This window comes from Numida meleagris, chromosome 3 (assembly GCF_002078875.1).
Source record: "Numida meleagris isolate 19003 breed g44 Domestic line chromosome 3, NumMel1.0, whole genome shotgun sequence".
Lineage (NCBI taxonomy): Eukaryota > Metazoa > Chordata > Aves > Galliformes > Numididae > Numida > Numida meleagris.
Window position 1 is genome coordinate 97,640,809 of NC_034411.1, and position 16,235 is coordinate 97,657,043.

The 16,235-nt window shown below is 39.7% G+C and overlaps 1 protein-coding gene across 1 annotated transcript in view; it reads right to left on the reverse strand.

Annotated features, from left to right (window-relative positions):
• NOL10 (nucleolar protein 10) overlaps window positions 1-13,551 on the reverse strand; it is a 47,644-nt gene extending 34,093 nt beyond the window's left edge. Inside the window, exons 1-11 of the mRNA XM_021391276.1 lie at window positions 13,388-13,551; window positions 12,799-12,844; window positions 11,942-12,040; window positions 11,286-11,363; window positions 9,519-9,556; window positions 5,294-5,430; window positions 4,271-4,336; window positions 2,767-2,827; window positions 2,166-2,251; window positions 1,729-1,807; window positions 202-351 (exon numbers count right to left, since the gene is read on the reverse strand). Coding sequence (XP_021246951.1) covers window positions 202-351; window positions 1,729-1,807; window positions 2,166-2,251; window positions 2,767-2,827; window positions 4,271-4,336; window positions 5,294-5,430; window positions 9,519-9,556; window positions 11,286-11,363; window positions 11,942-12,040; window positions 12,799-12,844; window positions 13,388-13,453 — 906 coding nt within the window. The 5' untranslated portion in view covers window positions 13,454-13,551. The remainder of the gene's footprint in view (window positions 1-201; window positions 352-1,728; window positions 1,808-2,165; window positions 2,252-2,766; window positions 2,828-4,270; window positions 4,337-5,293; window positions 5,431-9,518; window positions 9,557-11,285; window positions 11,364-11,941; window positions 12,041-12,798; window positions 12,845-13,387) is intronic.

The following is a 16,235-nucleotide window of genomic DNA, read 5'->3' on the forward strand; positions in this document are numbered from 1 at the left end:
ATGCTAAGACTCTATCTTTATTTCTGACAGGCTGTTGAATACCTTCCTTGCTTAGCCAGACAAAGAAAAATGCTATATAAATTAAGACACATTAATAACCCAACTTCCTACATTGAATTTCAGCTTTATTGCTCAAATTGCACATTAAATTAAAAAAAAAAAAAGGAAATGATATGAACACAGCAACAGAAAAACACTTACTGTATCTTTGTTCCACATTTTTATGATTCGAGAATCTGCAGAGATTATTAAATCCAGCTGATGCTGAAACTGAACTGACTTAATAGGCAGGCCATACTGGTGATCTTTGACTATCAGTGGGTTACTAGACCGAAGGTCATACAGTAAAACCTTGAGGAATAAAAGACATATTAAATTTTCAGTATTTTAAGATTAAGAGAAAGTCAAAATAGGTCTTCACTAATGATTTAACTCAACTTGAGGTTTTTTTGGTTTGTTTTCCATAAAGAGATCTTTTCAAGTTTTGAAAATGACTAAGTAAGCCCATTTTATTCTGTCAATATATTTTTAACCACAAAATGTTTTAGTCTAGAAAAATTAAACTTGCATTCAAGAGTTTACCTTCTAAAGTCTTTTTCATTCCTATTGCTATTAAAATTGAAAAAAATGAAATGTTTTCAAGGCTCTCAGTATTTCTAAATCACTAATATCTTACTTTCAGATTCTTTTACTACTCTTACTCGAAAGGTTTAAATCCTCAGATGCCCTTCAGATTCAGTGAGCATCCCTTTCACTCAGAAAAACAACAGAGAACGCATTTTTTTTTTTCAGAGAAGTGCTGACTACAGGCTGTCTTCAAGAAATACGCACTTTTATCTAAAAAATTTCCAATGGAATCTGTGAAGAACCTTAAATTTCTCATATGTATGAATACTAGTAATTTGATGGAAAAATATTATCTATTTGCTTAGTTCAGATTATAAATATATCTCCAGTAAAGCTTGCGTGACACATATAATAGCATTATTACAATTCTTATACATGTAACTGTCTCTGAGAAGTAGTTTTCTTAACACATTAAAGGACCACTAAAGGCACGAAATAAATTTCCAAATACTCCACTTGAAAACTAGCATGAAAACAACGAATAAATGAATCAAAATGATCCTTCATAGGATAGGACAAAAAAAAAATTAGCCCAAGGAGGTTGTGGATGCCCCATCCCTGGAGGCATTTAAGGCCAGGCTGGAAGTGGCTCTGGGCAGCCTGGTCTAGTGGTTGGCGACCCTGCACACAGCAGGGGGAGGCTGAAACTAGATGATCATTATGGTCCTTTTCAACCCAGGCCATTCTATGATTCCATGATTAGTTGAAAAATGATCACTTCTGCTTGTTTAGCCACCATCAAAATAAGGTATAGCATACGTACTGCACTGAGACAGTACTGACAGCCTCAAGAAGAAGTAACTTCCTCACATAACTGATTCTTAAGTCCTAAGAAAACCAAAAGATTGAAATTTTATCGTATGCAGATTGGAGGTTGTGATGATATTAAGCCAACCCTTCAGTATTCTGAAGAACAGGACCATCTGACAAAATCAATTTGCAGCTTAAGACTGACTATTACTGCTCTGTACATGTAATTCAGAGTCTTAGAAATACTTGTATTATTACACATTACATTAAGTGCACTCAGCGTACAATAGACCTGGACTGGCAATGGCAAAAGGATCTCTTAAGAACTGCTGTAGAAATAGTTATGGCTACCTGCCCAGTAGATGTTCCAACAGCCATATTCAAAGCTCCATCAAATTTCAGTGCTGAAATAGATGGCAAACAATCCACCCTGCAAAGCACAATTCTTACAGTTAGATGTTCTCTCTCTAAATGACAGAAATGTTTTTTATATGTTGAAAATAGCTAAAACAATCATGTAAATTATTCAGATGTACCACTCAGAAATACTACTTCAAAAAGCTGAATCTTTTACATTTGTACCTTGTATAGAAAATTAGCCACTACTGCTCAGATCAATATCTAAGAGTTACTTTATAACTAAGAAAAGCCATTTACACTAGCAGTGAGATGGCAATAGGCACTGTAATGCTGAGTGGGAACTGTTTTTAGAAGCAAAACTTTTCAAAACAAACAAACAGACAATAAACACCAGAAGAATGCCTTTTGGAAAGGCTGCCTTTACTCACTCTGTGTCTGCTGTGACACTGCTTAAAGCACAATCCAGCAGCCCAACTCGATTTCTAGTTCTAGGATCCCAGCATTCCACTTTACCCTAAAGAGTTTAGAAAATACATGTTAAGCTTATGCAACAAATATCAGATACTATGAAAGTCCTTAAATAGAATTATGAATTATTTTATCCATGAATAATAAATCAAATTTTCTAGCCTGACAAGAGTTGTACTAATAATGGCATAGAAGCTCCACACATTTCATCTGTACTTAAAACAAATGTGCTCTGAATGAAAATGGTTAAGAGTAGACTTCCCAAGACTAAGTGGGCACACAGGCTAGGTAATTTCAACTGAAAGTTACATTCTTAGGCAAGATAACATTTTCTCTCATCTGCAAAATCTCATGCAACTCAGTAAGCAAGACATTTCAGAAATTTTACCTGCACTGTGCTCTAAAAGTCTTCCTGTTTAACAGATCTGTACTTAATACGGCAAATGAGGTCAAATTAATTACTTAGGTTCCTGTCGTGATTCCTTCTTATCCTCATGCAAACTAATACAAAAGAGATACAAACACTGCTGCCCTTTTTATAGAAGGAATGCAAACATTTACCTCAGCTGTCCCGGTAGCAAACAAGTAGTGTACAGGATTTATGTCACAGACATTATTCTCTCTAAAACAGAAAAAAGAATAATTGTAATGACCTCAGAATAACGTAACTAAAAAGATTTTTGTAATCACATACACTATTGTTTAGCCTGGAAAAGCAAAAGTGGTGAGTGGGGGGAGGGTGTATAAGTGGATGGCAACCTAATAGCAGCTTCCCCCACTTAAGAAGAGCTTACCAAGAATTTGGAGCTAAGAGAGAAAATCAGAGACAGTGCTGATATCTTGAGATGGGTGAGGTTCCAACTGGATGTAAGGATAATATTTTTATGCCTTGAGGGTACCTAATCATTGGAACAGGCTGCCAAAAGAAGCTTTGGAATTTCTACCCTTGGAGTTTATAAAATCCCCTGGGAAAATCTCATCAGAATTCAGTGCTGGCCAAGCCTTGAGCAGGAGACTAGACTCAGGCTCTCTCCAACCTCAGCAATTCTACGATCTTCTGCCTGTGCCCGCCACCTACCACCAAACCTTGCCATATTGCTCTGCTCCACTGTATTCTTGAACAATTCAGTTACATCAAGAGGTCTTCCTGATGACATATGTTCAGAATCTTACATCTCCAACGTGTTCTGATGAACAGCCCGTCTACTCTTTCCTCTTCCAAGTACTCTACTTCTTAACGGCTCAATACAGAGCCCCACATTTCTCTAAAAATTCTTTCCAAAATAGAAATATTTCTCCTTACACCCCTCATCCCAACTTCTTCTATATTAAGAACATCACCTCCAATTCTATAACTCATCCAGTTCCCCAGCCTCAGTCTTTCCAAATCTTCAATTCTCATTTCCCTGATTCAGATTTCATGCATGACTCAGCTCTGCTGCTCCAGGATTTTTTTTTTTTCCCCCACTGCTACTAGGACTCTATAGTTGTGCCCACCCAAATATTGCTATGTTCCTTAAGCTATCCAACCCACTGAGCACCACCTGTTGCTCACCAACTAGCAACTTTATCTGCTCAAGTCCGTTCTTCTCATCTGCCTCTCCCTGCACACAAGAAGCCCAGCTTCTGCTATTGCTATGGTTTTCAAAAGAATCAAACGCATGCTGGTGATATTAAAAAAGTCAAACAAACAAAAAAGAAAAAACAACACTCTTTGGGCTACTCCAAGAGCAGAAGGCCAAAGACATGTCTGGGAAAGTACATACCCTGTGGGCAGGTCTCTATGTGATGGCTAAATTGAGTTGGAATGGTAAAGTTATATAATACTATTATAAGTCTATATTAAGCAATTTTAATTGAGTTTTCTTTTGTAGATATTTTAAAATATAAAAACTAGCACAAAAATTATGGGACATCAAATAAGATGAGGTTCAGACTCGGCTTTTCAATTCCACTTTACTGTGTATTTGGGCAGTATTCATGTACAGTTCTGATGGTGAGCATATTAGTGGTTTGGTTCCACCTGGTGGACAGAAGACAGACATCATGCATTACAGTTACTTACGAAGCATCAGTTTGCAGGGAGTTCAGAAACCTTCCTTGTTCCAGATTTAGCCTGTATACTTCAGAACTACAAAGAAAAAAATCACAATTACTTCTTTCCTGTACACTGAAAAAAGGATAATTTGTATGTTCATCAAAGATCATAGAACAGAATCATAGAATCCTTAGAGTTGGAAGGGACCACTGAGGACCATCTAGTCCAATTGCCCTGCAATGAACAGGAACAACTCAGCCAGATCAGGTTGCCCAGGGCCTTATCCAGACTTGCCCTGAAAGTCTCCTGGGATGGGGCATCAACCACATCTCTGGGCAACCTGTTCTAGGGCCTCACCACACTCACTGCAAGAGATTTTTTCCTTGTATCTAACCTAAATCTATCCTCTTTGAGCTGGAAGCCATTTCCCCTTGTGCTGTCACCACAGACCCTGCTCAAGAGTCTGTCCCCTTCCTTCCTGTAGCTTCCCTTCAGATATCGAAAGACATTTATTACACTGCAGTAATAAATCCTATCAATTACTTTACTGCTAGGGAGAAGATACATTCAATCCTTTCTTAACATCCTAAAATTTCCTACAATTGATGTCACATCTTGAACTGATAAAAAAGTTGCTCAAAATTTGTTCCAAACTGTGAAGATCATATTTTATTTTTACTGTCTTTCACAAATTCTGTTAGTTACTTCACATCGTTTCACTCCCATTTTATCAGTAAGAAAACACCAACCTAGACAGGAAAAGCTACTTCATTTTCCTTAGATATTCATCACTTTTAAAAGAGAGCACACTGAATTGCAATTCTGACAACGAATTTGCAAGTACCTGAATCAAAGAATAAAAGTGTTAATGCAGGAAACTGAACTCATTTTGGACTTTCACATTTTTCACTCTTTGCAAGCAGTCTCCACCTGGAAAGAATTCCTGCTTTTCCCAATACAATAGCATTTTTAACTTTTCAGTTGACATTCATTTTTTCTTGGAAAACATTCCTGACAGAAGTGAAATAAAATAATACGTTCAATCACTACCTTGCTCCTACAAAATACAGGTCACATGATGGATAGTGATAAGAGAAGTCTCTACCAAATTTTGGTATTCTTGTCCTGTAGTAATGTCCGTGTTGTGAATGAAACTCCACATATCTGTCACACTGCAAGAAGACAATCTGAAAATAAAACGGAAAGAACTGAAACATATAGAAGAGAAGCTCCTCAACTTGTCTCAGAAAACAATGTCCAGTGACTTTTCCATGCTCCATACAATCACAATCCACTTAAATAATCTCTACAAAAATGATAGAATTCATTCTTTAATCTCATTAACCACAGCAATCTCTTTATTAATAAAGATAAAATGAATATTTACAGTAGCATATGTAATAACCTGGAAGTTTTTTCCTGAATTTAGACAAACAACTTGCTCCTCATAGTCTGCAGTAAGGCATCGCTAGAAAGCTAGATCTATACTAGTAAATAACATAACACAACTCATATCCACATAAATGAATTCTTCCCACTCCCATCACACTCACACTGTACTTTAAACCTTGCCCAGACACTACGAGATGCATTAATCATTGCTCTGGCTCAAAATCGCTCCATGATACAGGCAAACAATTAAGTGATATGGGTAATTAAAGGTCAATAACTGACTCTGGGGCTCAGCTCTCTTTAGCTCAGACTAGAAAGGTGCCAGTTTAGAATGTGAGTAATCCATATATCTTCACATGATAGTAAATAACTAAGATTTTCAATTTCCCCCAACTGTACTACGTTGCTAGCTACACTAATAGTGAGCAGCTCAGGAAAGACAAAGTAAAATTGTTGTTTTGCATCTGTCATCTTTATTTACACGTTTTCCCTTTACATGAGATATGTACACAATACTGACCTGGGTGACTGCTTTATGCTTATTAAAGTCCTCTCTATATTTTAAATTTTTCTAATATCAGAAACCCTGGTGTTTCAACTTTTATTCGAGGGCTCACTCTTTTGAGATCCATGATGAAGTGGAGTATCACTTCTCACAAGCGTAATTACTATTTCATACAAGATTACAGATGCAGCTGCACAGCTGATGTTATACGATGCTTTTCATATACAGCCCAATCAACCCCCTGTGTGCTTAATGTCTTTATGTTTTTAACTGGAGGTTTAAGCAATCAAAGCTCCTTACTTCATTGCTTCAAACAACAACTAGATCAAGTATTTTCTGATTTTGTAGTGACAACAGTGAAATCTCTCTACCTCTGTGTAGTATACAAGTTAAAAAAATCATGACAAGAACATAAAATTAAACTGCATTTAACTGAAATTATCAGTATCACCTTGTTAGCTCACTATCAGCAGCTATCAACACACTTTTACCAGGAATACAGAAGACACAGTTTGCTGAGTTTTCTTGTAACTTGCTACCTCCAAAAAGGCTTTATTTTCTAGTAGCTGCCAAAAACAAGCAGATATGCTGCTAATAACTATGTTACCTCTAGTTATTTTAGGTCTTAAGCTGAAATATCTACAGTGTGGGACTTGAAGATAATTATGTCCTCTTTTATTAGAAATGGATACAACTCAACTGGAAATCATGCTTGTTCTTCCTTCGTAATAAATTAATTCTGAAAACTACAAGCTTGGGGTAGCAAAACTATAGCCACTGGTGTGTGGCAAAAAAAGACAAGAGGAAACACTTGCGTTTTTGGAACAGATTGTAGTAGAAGAGATAACACTCTCCTAAGTCTAAAACTTAGTCCAAGTCTAAACCCTGAGAGCACAGAAACATAACTGACTTTACAGATACAAACACAAACAAAAGAGAACAGTATGCTCTGTGAAAACGCAAATGAGCCTCAAAATGACACCTGATAAGGTTAGTGGGAGTTGACTGGGGAGGACTTATTTTCAATTTTCTGCACAGTGCTCATGAGGCACTGTATTTAGTGTGGGGGCTCTCAATTCAAGAGGAATGTTGAGAACATCAACAAACCCAAGCCAGACAAGGGGTGGAATACAAGCCCTAGAAGAAAAGTCAGGAAGAAACTGAGTTTGTTAGTTAGGCAAAGAGGACACTATGGAACAATCCAGTGGCCTACAACTGAAGTGCAGTTACAAAAATGACCATGAAACTCGTTGAAGTAGCAGTAGCAAAAATTTCGGGTTTTGTAGGGCAGGCTGGGCAGGAGGGAAAAATACTTTAGGAGGAGATCACAGAGCGTCAGTTCTATTTCACCTTATTTATGCAAGGTGCTGCACTTGGGCCAGGGCAATCCCAGGTATTTACACAAACTGGGGGAACAACTCCTCGAGAGCAGCCCTGCAGAGAGGGACTTGGGGGTCCTGGTGGACGAGAAGCTGGACATGAGCCAGCAGTGTGCGCTGGCAGCCTGGAAGGCCAACTATGTTCTGGGCTGCATTAAAAGAGGAGTGGTCAGCAGGGAGAGGGAGGTGGTGGTCCCCCTCTACTCAGCTCTTGTGAGGCCCCATCTGGAGTACTGTGTCCAGGCCTGGGGCTCTCAGCACAAGAAAGACATGGAGCTCTTGGAAGGGGTCCAGAGGAGGGCGACCAAGATGATCAGAGGGCTGGAGCACCTCTCCTATGAAGAAAGGTTGAGGGAACTGGGCTTGTTCAGCTTGGAGAAGAGAAGGCTCCAGGGAGACCTCATTGTGGCCTTCCAATACTTGAAGGAAGCATATAAACAGGAGGGGGAACGACTGTTTACATGGGTTGATAGTGATAGGGCAATGGGGAATGGTTTTAAACTGAGACAGGGGAGATGTAGGTTAGATGTTAGGAGGAAGTTTTTCACTCAGAGGACAGTGATGCACTGGAACAGGTTGCCCAAGGAGGTTGTGGATGCCCCATCCCTGGAGGCATTCAAGGCCAGGCTGGACGTGGCTCTGGGCAGCCTGGTCTAGTGGTTGGTGACCCTGCACTCAGCAGGGGGGTTGAAACTCAATGATCTTTGAGGTCCTTTTCAACTCAGGCCATTCTATGATTCTATGATGATGATTCCTTGATTTCATGCAAGAAATGAACTCTAGATGTCTCCTTGTAAGGAATATTTTTATGATTTAACCATTTTGAGTGTAATTTCTCAAATTCTGTTCCCTCTTTTTGTCATATTTAAAACATTATGATAACTACCTGAAATCAGTTTTCTTTCTGACAATTTATTAAGTTTTTGGAAAATAAAACCGAAGATAATGTTGTCAAGGTAGGGATTCAGTTTGAAACACAGTACCAGTTTCACTTCAAAACACACATAAACCTTATTGTTTGCTTGACCAGTCAAGAGATGGGTCAACAATAAGAATACATTCCTCAGCCTTGCAAATAATTGTTTGGTCTTCACAACCAGTAGCAAGAGGCTACCTTACCATATCAGTCACACTGAGTTCACACATTCTTGGAAAACTTTGAAAAACCTCGAGCTAGGTTAGAGAACACCTATGAAAATATAAGACAAACCTGTACCTGTAATGCTTAAGTCTCCGAGAAAAAAAAATTACAGTAACAATTTAACTACTGACATGTTGTTTTCCAATGAAATCAGCAAAATTATGTGCTTAAATTTCCATATTTCATTTTAGACTTAATACTCTGATGAATCAGCAGAGTAAAGTTTATAGAAACAGGTAACACCTTTTATTATATCAGCAGCTGAGGCTGGAAAAAGCCACACAAGATTTTGAGCATGTTTCTGGGGGTCCTGCAAAAAATTAGGAGTGATAATTGTACTGAGCCTGAAAAAGGCCCACAGTCCTAACAACTCAACCGTTTCCTCCAGGTATAGCAGTTCATAAAACAAAAGACGCTACTTCTCTCCACAATTTTTGCCTCATTCATATGCTTAGTTATCATTGCTATAGTAAATCAGTCTAATTCAGCTGTAGCTATCCCATTTCTCAGAAAGGTGCATGTTGGCTACTGTCAGAAGCAATTATAACCAAATGTTACCCTAGCAAGAACAACTAATTATGTTTTTCACGTTAGTTTGATCATAAGATAGCTGACTATTTGAAGCTTTTCTCTACTGCAGACAAAAGACTTTACAAGTGGTAAGGCAAATTATAGTACAAAGAGGCAAAGAAAACAATGTTTTAAAGGTACAAAAAATGTTTATCCTGTTTGTTTTTTGTTTAAAAAACAATCTGTTCCAAAAGTTGTTCACTGACTACCTCTACTATATATGAAAATGTATTTTAATATACATATTACACAATTTTCTCATTTATACATTGAAAACATTAAACATACCTTTGAGTAATCATCTGATAAAATCTCAAATGTAACCACTAGAGGAGAGAACAAGAGAATGTTAAGTTAACTAAGTAAGCAAATATATTTGCAAACACTGGCACAAATCCTGCAAATAACATTTACTCTTACGCTAACCTTTAGCCATATAAGTATTCCCCACAGGTGTCAATGCATAATGCAGACATCACGATAAAATCTTTAATTAGACAACATTATTTGCAAAATAATAAGTAACTTAAGAAAACTTCAGGAATTTATGAAGCATCTTGTAATCTTTTTATCATTCTTGTATACTTGACATGCTCCTCAACGCAATGCTCAACCGTGTATTCACTGGCTCAGGAAAGGTCTAATCCAATGCTTTTCAGTGAGAGTGTGGTCCACAGACCTTTGGTGAACCATCAAAGATGGCAAGAATAACATGGGATCAAATGTACTACGCACACATCTTCAGACACGGCCTTTCTGAGGTGTCATCTTCCACAGAATGAACTTTGAGGGGCCAATAATCACAAATGTAAAAGCTACTGTCTCTGTTGAAAACCGCAACACACTGAACTTGGCCTAGCTTTACATAAGCTGAGTCTGGAACATTTGGGAGTAGCTGCTTCATCTTAACTGTTTCAATTTAAATAAGGTAGTTCATTTAAGGTGACTCTACGATACAATGCAAGTTAAACATACTTTTAAAGTCTTGTAAGAAGTCGGTTCAAAAAAATTAACTTTGAGCTCTAATTAACAGCAAGCATTTACTATTACAATGACTCATACTCTTTCAAAGTGGGTCTCTCTCATGCAACGCCTTTCTCTCCCCAGCCTTCCTGACTCTCCCTCCTCATACTACTTTGTAGCACTCTCTACACCATACAAGATTCCTTGCAGTACTAAGGAATCAAGTAAGGAAACACCACTATGCTCTATTTCCCTTTTCCTGACCTAATTCAGTAGCTATCTTTTTTTTTTTTTTGCATCACGTATCAAAAATAGGCCTGTTCCGTTTCTCACTAATGATTCAGGTCTGTGCTCAACCCTGCAGTTTCATTAATCTCTTTGTCTTCTGCCATTAGTCTCCTAAGAACAAAAATAAAATAAATACCCAACTCTAGAGACCCTAGAACTCAGAGCTATGGCAGCTCCGGCCTCCTCCCCCAGTCTAATTTCCAGCAGATTCTCCCTTTCTCAGAGTCTAGATGGCTCCTTGCTTTCACCATAATAGTTCTCCCTCCAAAATACTAGCAAACAATGTGAAATTGGGGCCTTTCCTTTGCTACTATCTATGTCTAGAAATAATAATAATTAAAAAAAATACAAAACAAATGAAGGAATTCCCTTTAACCGACTTGAGCTGCAGTGAGAAAACATAAGAACTTATTTCAGTAACAATGGAGCAACCACAGTACACTCTCCTACCTTACTGCTTCACAGTGGGAAGAGAACAGAAGGGAGAACTGGCTGCTACCACACACACACAGCACTCCCCAAAAAGAGCAGCAGCCTTCAGCCACGTCACTCTCTGAGCCCCACACCTACTGGCTCAGAGCAGATCTTATTGTCTTCGTACAGCTCCAAGAGAGGAAAGAACTTTACAGAAAAAAGGAGAAGGAAAAATACAGAGGTAAAGACTGGTGAGATTTTATTCTAGATTCTTCTGCTCCCCCAACATATAATATGTCCCCTCAGAACAGGGAGATAAATTTCTGGTTGAGTCCAACCTGAATTGCAGACAAAAGATTTCTTCTACTAACAGCCACAGCTTATACTAACCTTCAGAATCTAAGCACCTTTCAAATTTCTGGGATAACTGATAGGTATCGTAACAGCGGATCCTTGGTTTGTAAGTTCCTGAAAGAACAATTTGTTTTTTAATAAAACAATTAAACAAAAAGACAACACTAACACTTTTTTTTTTTAAATACAATATTTTATGTATACATTCTTTACTACAACTATGTTTCTGTGACTGGATAAAGAGGCCTCTTATTAACAGAACTTAGTAATACCTTCCAGTAAGTCTGAAAGACCAAGCCTCCTGGTGCCATTAAGGCCAACTGAAGTATTCATGTTAGGATCTCACAGTTCCAAATTGCAGTATTATCCTCTAATCTTTAAAAAAATGCTCAGTGATACTCAGATGTTATTTAAAGCAAGTTTATGAACAAACTATAAAAACAAGTAAGAAGTTGCTTTCATAATTCAGATATTTTTCTAATACAGTTGAAAATTAAACGTTTCACAACTTAAGTACCAAGACATTCATTGTATCACATCTTAAGAGTAGGCTTCCAAAACTATGTTCAATGCTGGTTTAAAAAAAAAAAAAAAAAAAAAAAAAACACCTCTTATTTTCTACCTTGTACTCTGTGATAAAACATTACTAGTACTTTTGGCCTCTGCTTCTGAGGGATCCTTAGTTAACTCACCAACTGCCATAATATACTGTCCATCTCTCGATACCTTAATCTTTGTGCTAACTGTGGGCATTTCAAAGTCTTGAATAAGTTCAATTCTTCTACGGATATCTATAAAGAAAAAAAAAATACACACAAAGTCAAATTATTTGTAAAGCTAGTACTATTGTATCAGTCCAAAACTGTAACGAATTCTTATGGAATTATGTTGAGTTCAATGAATAAAACTGGCTATCTTTTAAGATTTTTCTGATTACACTTGATACACTTTGTCTTTAACACATGCTAGCAGAGTGATGTGGTATACTAACACTGAGAAGCCAGCTATCACCATACCAAATAGATGTATGTTATGAGTTGCTAACTATGTGACAAACTATACCATGCATTCACAAACAGGTCACACATTCTACACAATGAAAACGTATAATACACTCTATTATGCTGTTAACTCCATGCATATTTTTTTAGTTGGTTGCTTTATACAGTGCTCATGACAGTATGTAAATATTTTCTTTTGTATTACAAGTTTTAGTTTAAACTACAAAGCTGCACTCTAAGCTGAGCTTAACAGACATAAAGGGGTCTACAGCTGGATTTGATCATAAAATATATGTTGGATACATCCACTGTACAATCTACCATCTCTCAATATTTAATGCCTGAAAACGATGCCGGCAATGTTCAATCAGCACAGCACGATATAGGAAGCTAAAGTATGGCCTTCTAGCATTACCCATAGCTTTAAATTTGTGTTTATTAAAATACATTGCGCATAACTTCCTTGTGTCAGCAAACTGCCTACTTCTGGATTAGCATATCAGATGTGTACAGTCTCATTCTGTAAGGTATGTGATGGCAAAACTCACCCACATCTTTCTTCTGCAACGCTCTTTTCTTCCTGTCTGAGAGCCACTGTACAGAAACACACACATTAGTATTCACATTATGGCATGTGAATGGAATCACAGAATTGTTACAGTCTAACAAATTTGAAAACACAGAGAGTTTAGCATCTGCTTGAAACATCACTTCATTTTTCTTAATTACAGTAAAAATTCCAGTAGTAAGCTTAACCATCCTACCTTTCAGTTTCTAAAGGGAGCTCATAAACGGGGGGGGGGACACTTTTTACACGGCCTGCCAGTGATGGGACAAGGGGGAATGGCTTTCAAATGAAAGAGGAGAGATGCTGGGAGGAATTTCTTTACTGAATGGGCCCTGGGCAGCCTGATCTGGTGGGGGCACCCAGCCTACAGCGGGGGTGGGTGGGATGGCTCCGTTCAGAGGTCCCTTAGCAACTCAACCATCCTGTAACTCTACAAAAAAAAAAGAGTAGTGTCCATGGAGTAGCTCAGCTCAAACACTCGCCAGTGCAAGGCAGCCAACAAGAGCCGGAGGAGCCCACGCGTCCCACCCGTCCCCTCACGGCTCCGTCCCGCCCGGGCCGCCCCTCACCTCCGGGAGGCTCCTGCCGGCGCTGAGGCTGTAGATCTTCACCTCGTTGAGGCTAGAGACCTGCATGGCGACTGTGCACGCCTCTTCCTGGCCGCAGAGGAAGCGGAAGGCGGGCGCGGCTCCGACCCGGCAGCAGTGCGGCGGGGCGGTGCTGCTCCGCCAGCTTCCTGTTCGTGGCCGGTCCGGAATGTCGGCAGGCGTTGGGCCGGGGAGTTGAGAGGGGGTTGTTAGGCAAAATCGCTTTCTGTAACGTTAAAGCATAAAGGCGGCTGGCTGACGCCGTTTCAGGCGGTGCTGGGATTGAAACCACAGAGAAGGAAGGAGCTGCTTGAGCAGGCGTGGCTGAGGGTGTTCGTTTTCTTGCACCACACAAATCCTGGAAAACAATCACTACAAAGTCACAGAATTGCAGGAGTTGGAAGGGACCTCTAGAAATCATCGAGTCCTACCCCCCTGCAAAGCAGGCTCCCTAGACCAGGTTGCACAGGTTGGCGTCCAGGTGGGACTTGAACGTCTCCAGAGAAGGAGACTCCACACCCTCCCTGGGCAGCCTGTTCCAGTGCTCTGTCACCCTCACTGTGAAGTTCTTACGCACATGTGTGCGGAACTTCCTGTGCTTCAGTTTGTGGCTGTTTCCCCTTGTTGTATCACCATGCACTGCTGAAAAGAGTCTGGCCTCATCCCTTTGCCTCCCACACGTTAAATATTTATAAACATTAATCAGATCCCCTCTGAGTCTTCTTTTCTCAAGGCTGAACAGACCCAGGTTGCTCAGCCTTTCCTCATAAGAGAGGTGCTCCAGGCCCCTTATCATCTTTGTGGCCCTCTGCTGGACTCTTTCCAGGAGATCCCTGGTTAAGCAGCATCCTTCCAGCAAACATAAATAGTAGGACACTGTTTAAATTCTTTGTAGCATCACTTTCAACAAGAGTCACAGAATTGTAGGGGTTGGAGGGGACCCCTGGAGATCACCCAGCCCAGCCCCTGCTGAGGCAGGCTCCCTACAGCAGGCTGCAACAGGGTCACAGAGTTGTCGGGGTTGGAAGGGCACCAGGCCATGCCTATTTTGACATAGAAGAGCAGCAACAAATACAACTATGATATTTTTCCACTCTGTGAATGTTGTTGAGTAACAATGAATGTCACAACTGAATTTCCACCATGACAGTACACAACTGGTGTAAGAGCTAACTGAAGCCGTATCAAGTCTTTCTTACGTACAGAATTCCCTGCATAGAATAATAGAATCATTAAGGTTGGAAAAGATCACTAAGATTGTCTAGTGCAACCATCAGCCCATCCCCACCATGCCCACTGACCACGTCCCTCAGTGCCACCTCTACCCTTCTCCTGAACACCTCCAGGGACGGTGACTCCCCCACCTCCCTGGGCAGTCTGTGCCAATGCCTCACCACTCCTTCTAAGAAGAAATGTTTCCTAACATCCAAACTTAACCTCTCCTGTCACAACTTAAGGCCATTACCTCTTGTCCTGTAGCTGTTACCTGGGAGAAGAGGAGGACCCGCACCTCACCACAACCTCCTTTCAGGCAGTTGTAGAGAATGATAAGGTCTCCCCTGAGCCTCCTCTTCTCCAGACTGAACAAGCCCTGTTCCCTCAGCTGCTCCCCATAAGACTTGTGCTCCAGACTCTTCACATCTTCGTTGCCCTTCTCTGGACACACTTCAGGGCCTCCACGTCTTTCTTGATGTTTTTCTTTATGTATTTCAGCAATGATTCTACCAATATCACCACTTTCTGCTTTGCATTATAGGGTGCCATAGCTGAGACCCACACACCTAAATATAGGTGTCTATGTGGGTACTAGATGTCTAAGCTCCCATTTCAGGGAGCTAAGGCTTCACTCACCTAAATGTAGAGTGTCTGGTGGCATTTGAGCTGCCTCATGGTATCCAGGACACCTAGATGGGGTGATACAAGACCTGTGGAAAACCCATGTGCTATGCGACGTGAGCTGGAGGACATCTCAAATGGCACTAGAAGCTCAGGCAGCTGAATTGCATACCTAGTTAATCCCAGTAATGAAGCCTGAGGAGCAATGTGGCACAGTAGCCACCTGGTGTCTACTTCGGGGTGAGTTCAATTTGTTTCTAGATTCTACCGTGTCATTCCTTAGACTGTCACTGGCTGTTAACTGACTTTTAAAGCTGAATAGATTTGCCCACATATAGGTGCCTCTCACAGTTGAGGACGCCTCAAGGAATCCCAGGCATCCTCACCAAGTTATTTGGTATGACACAAGGATGCATCAAAATGTTTAAGACAAGGTCAGGTGGACTGGACCGATGAAAAATTCCCAGAGGTTTAAAACCCGCAAGGTTCTGACATACTGAGGAGATAGGTGACTTTGGGTGAGACTGCCCAAACATTCCTGATCCCTTCTTCAGTACTCCAGATGTATTTCAGCGACCATACAGCAGAAAAAGAGGAATATGAGTCCCTCTGTCCGCACAGCAGAAAATAAAATTGTATTTCAAGATTCTTGATATTTATTTATTTATTTATTTAGACATATTTAGTTCTCAGGCAAAGTGGATAAATCCAAGCCTGGCATGACATATATTTAAGAATTTTTAATTTTTTTTTTTTAAAGAAAATGTATAGGGAAAATATTGGCTAGAACGTGGGCTATTAAAGTTCCAGTGCAGATAACTTTAGAGCAGCCAGATTTGCTTGTTACACTTACACAGATAAGTTAAAAAAAATCTGAATCTGAATGATGCATTTGAAGCTTTGATGAAGATTTTTGCTTCATGTATGCCCCAAATATCTGTTGCATCTAGTAATAACACTTCTAGATTTTCAATTCAAGTGACTAGAGGTGAGC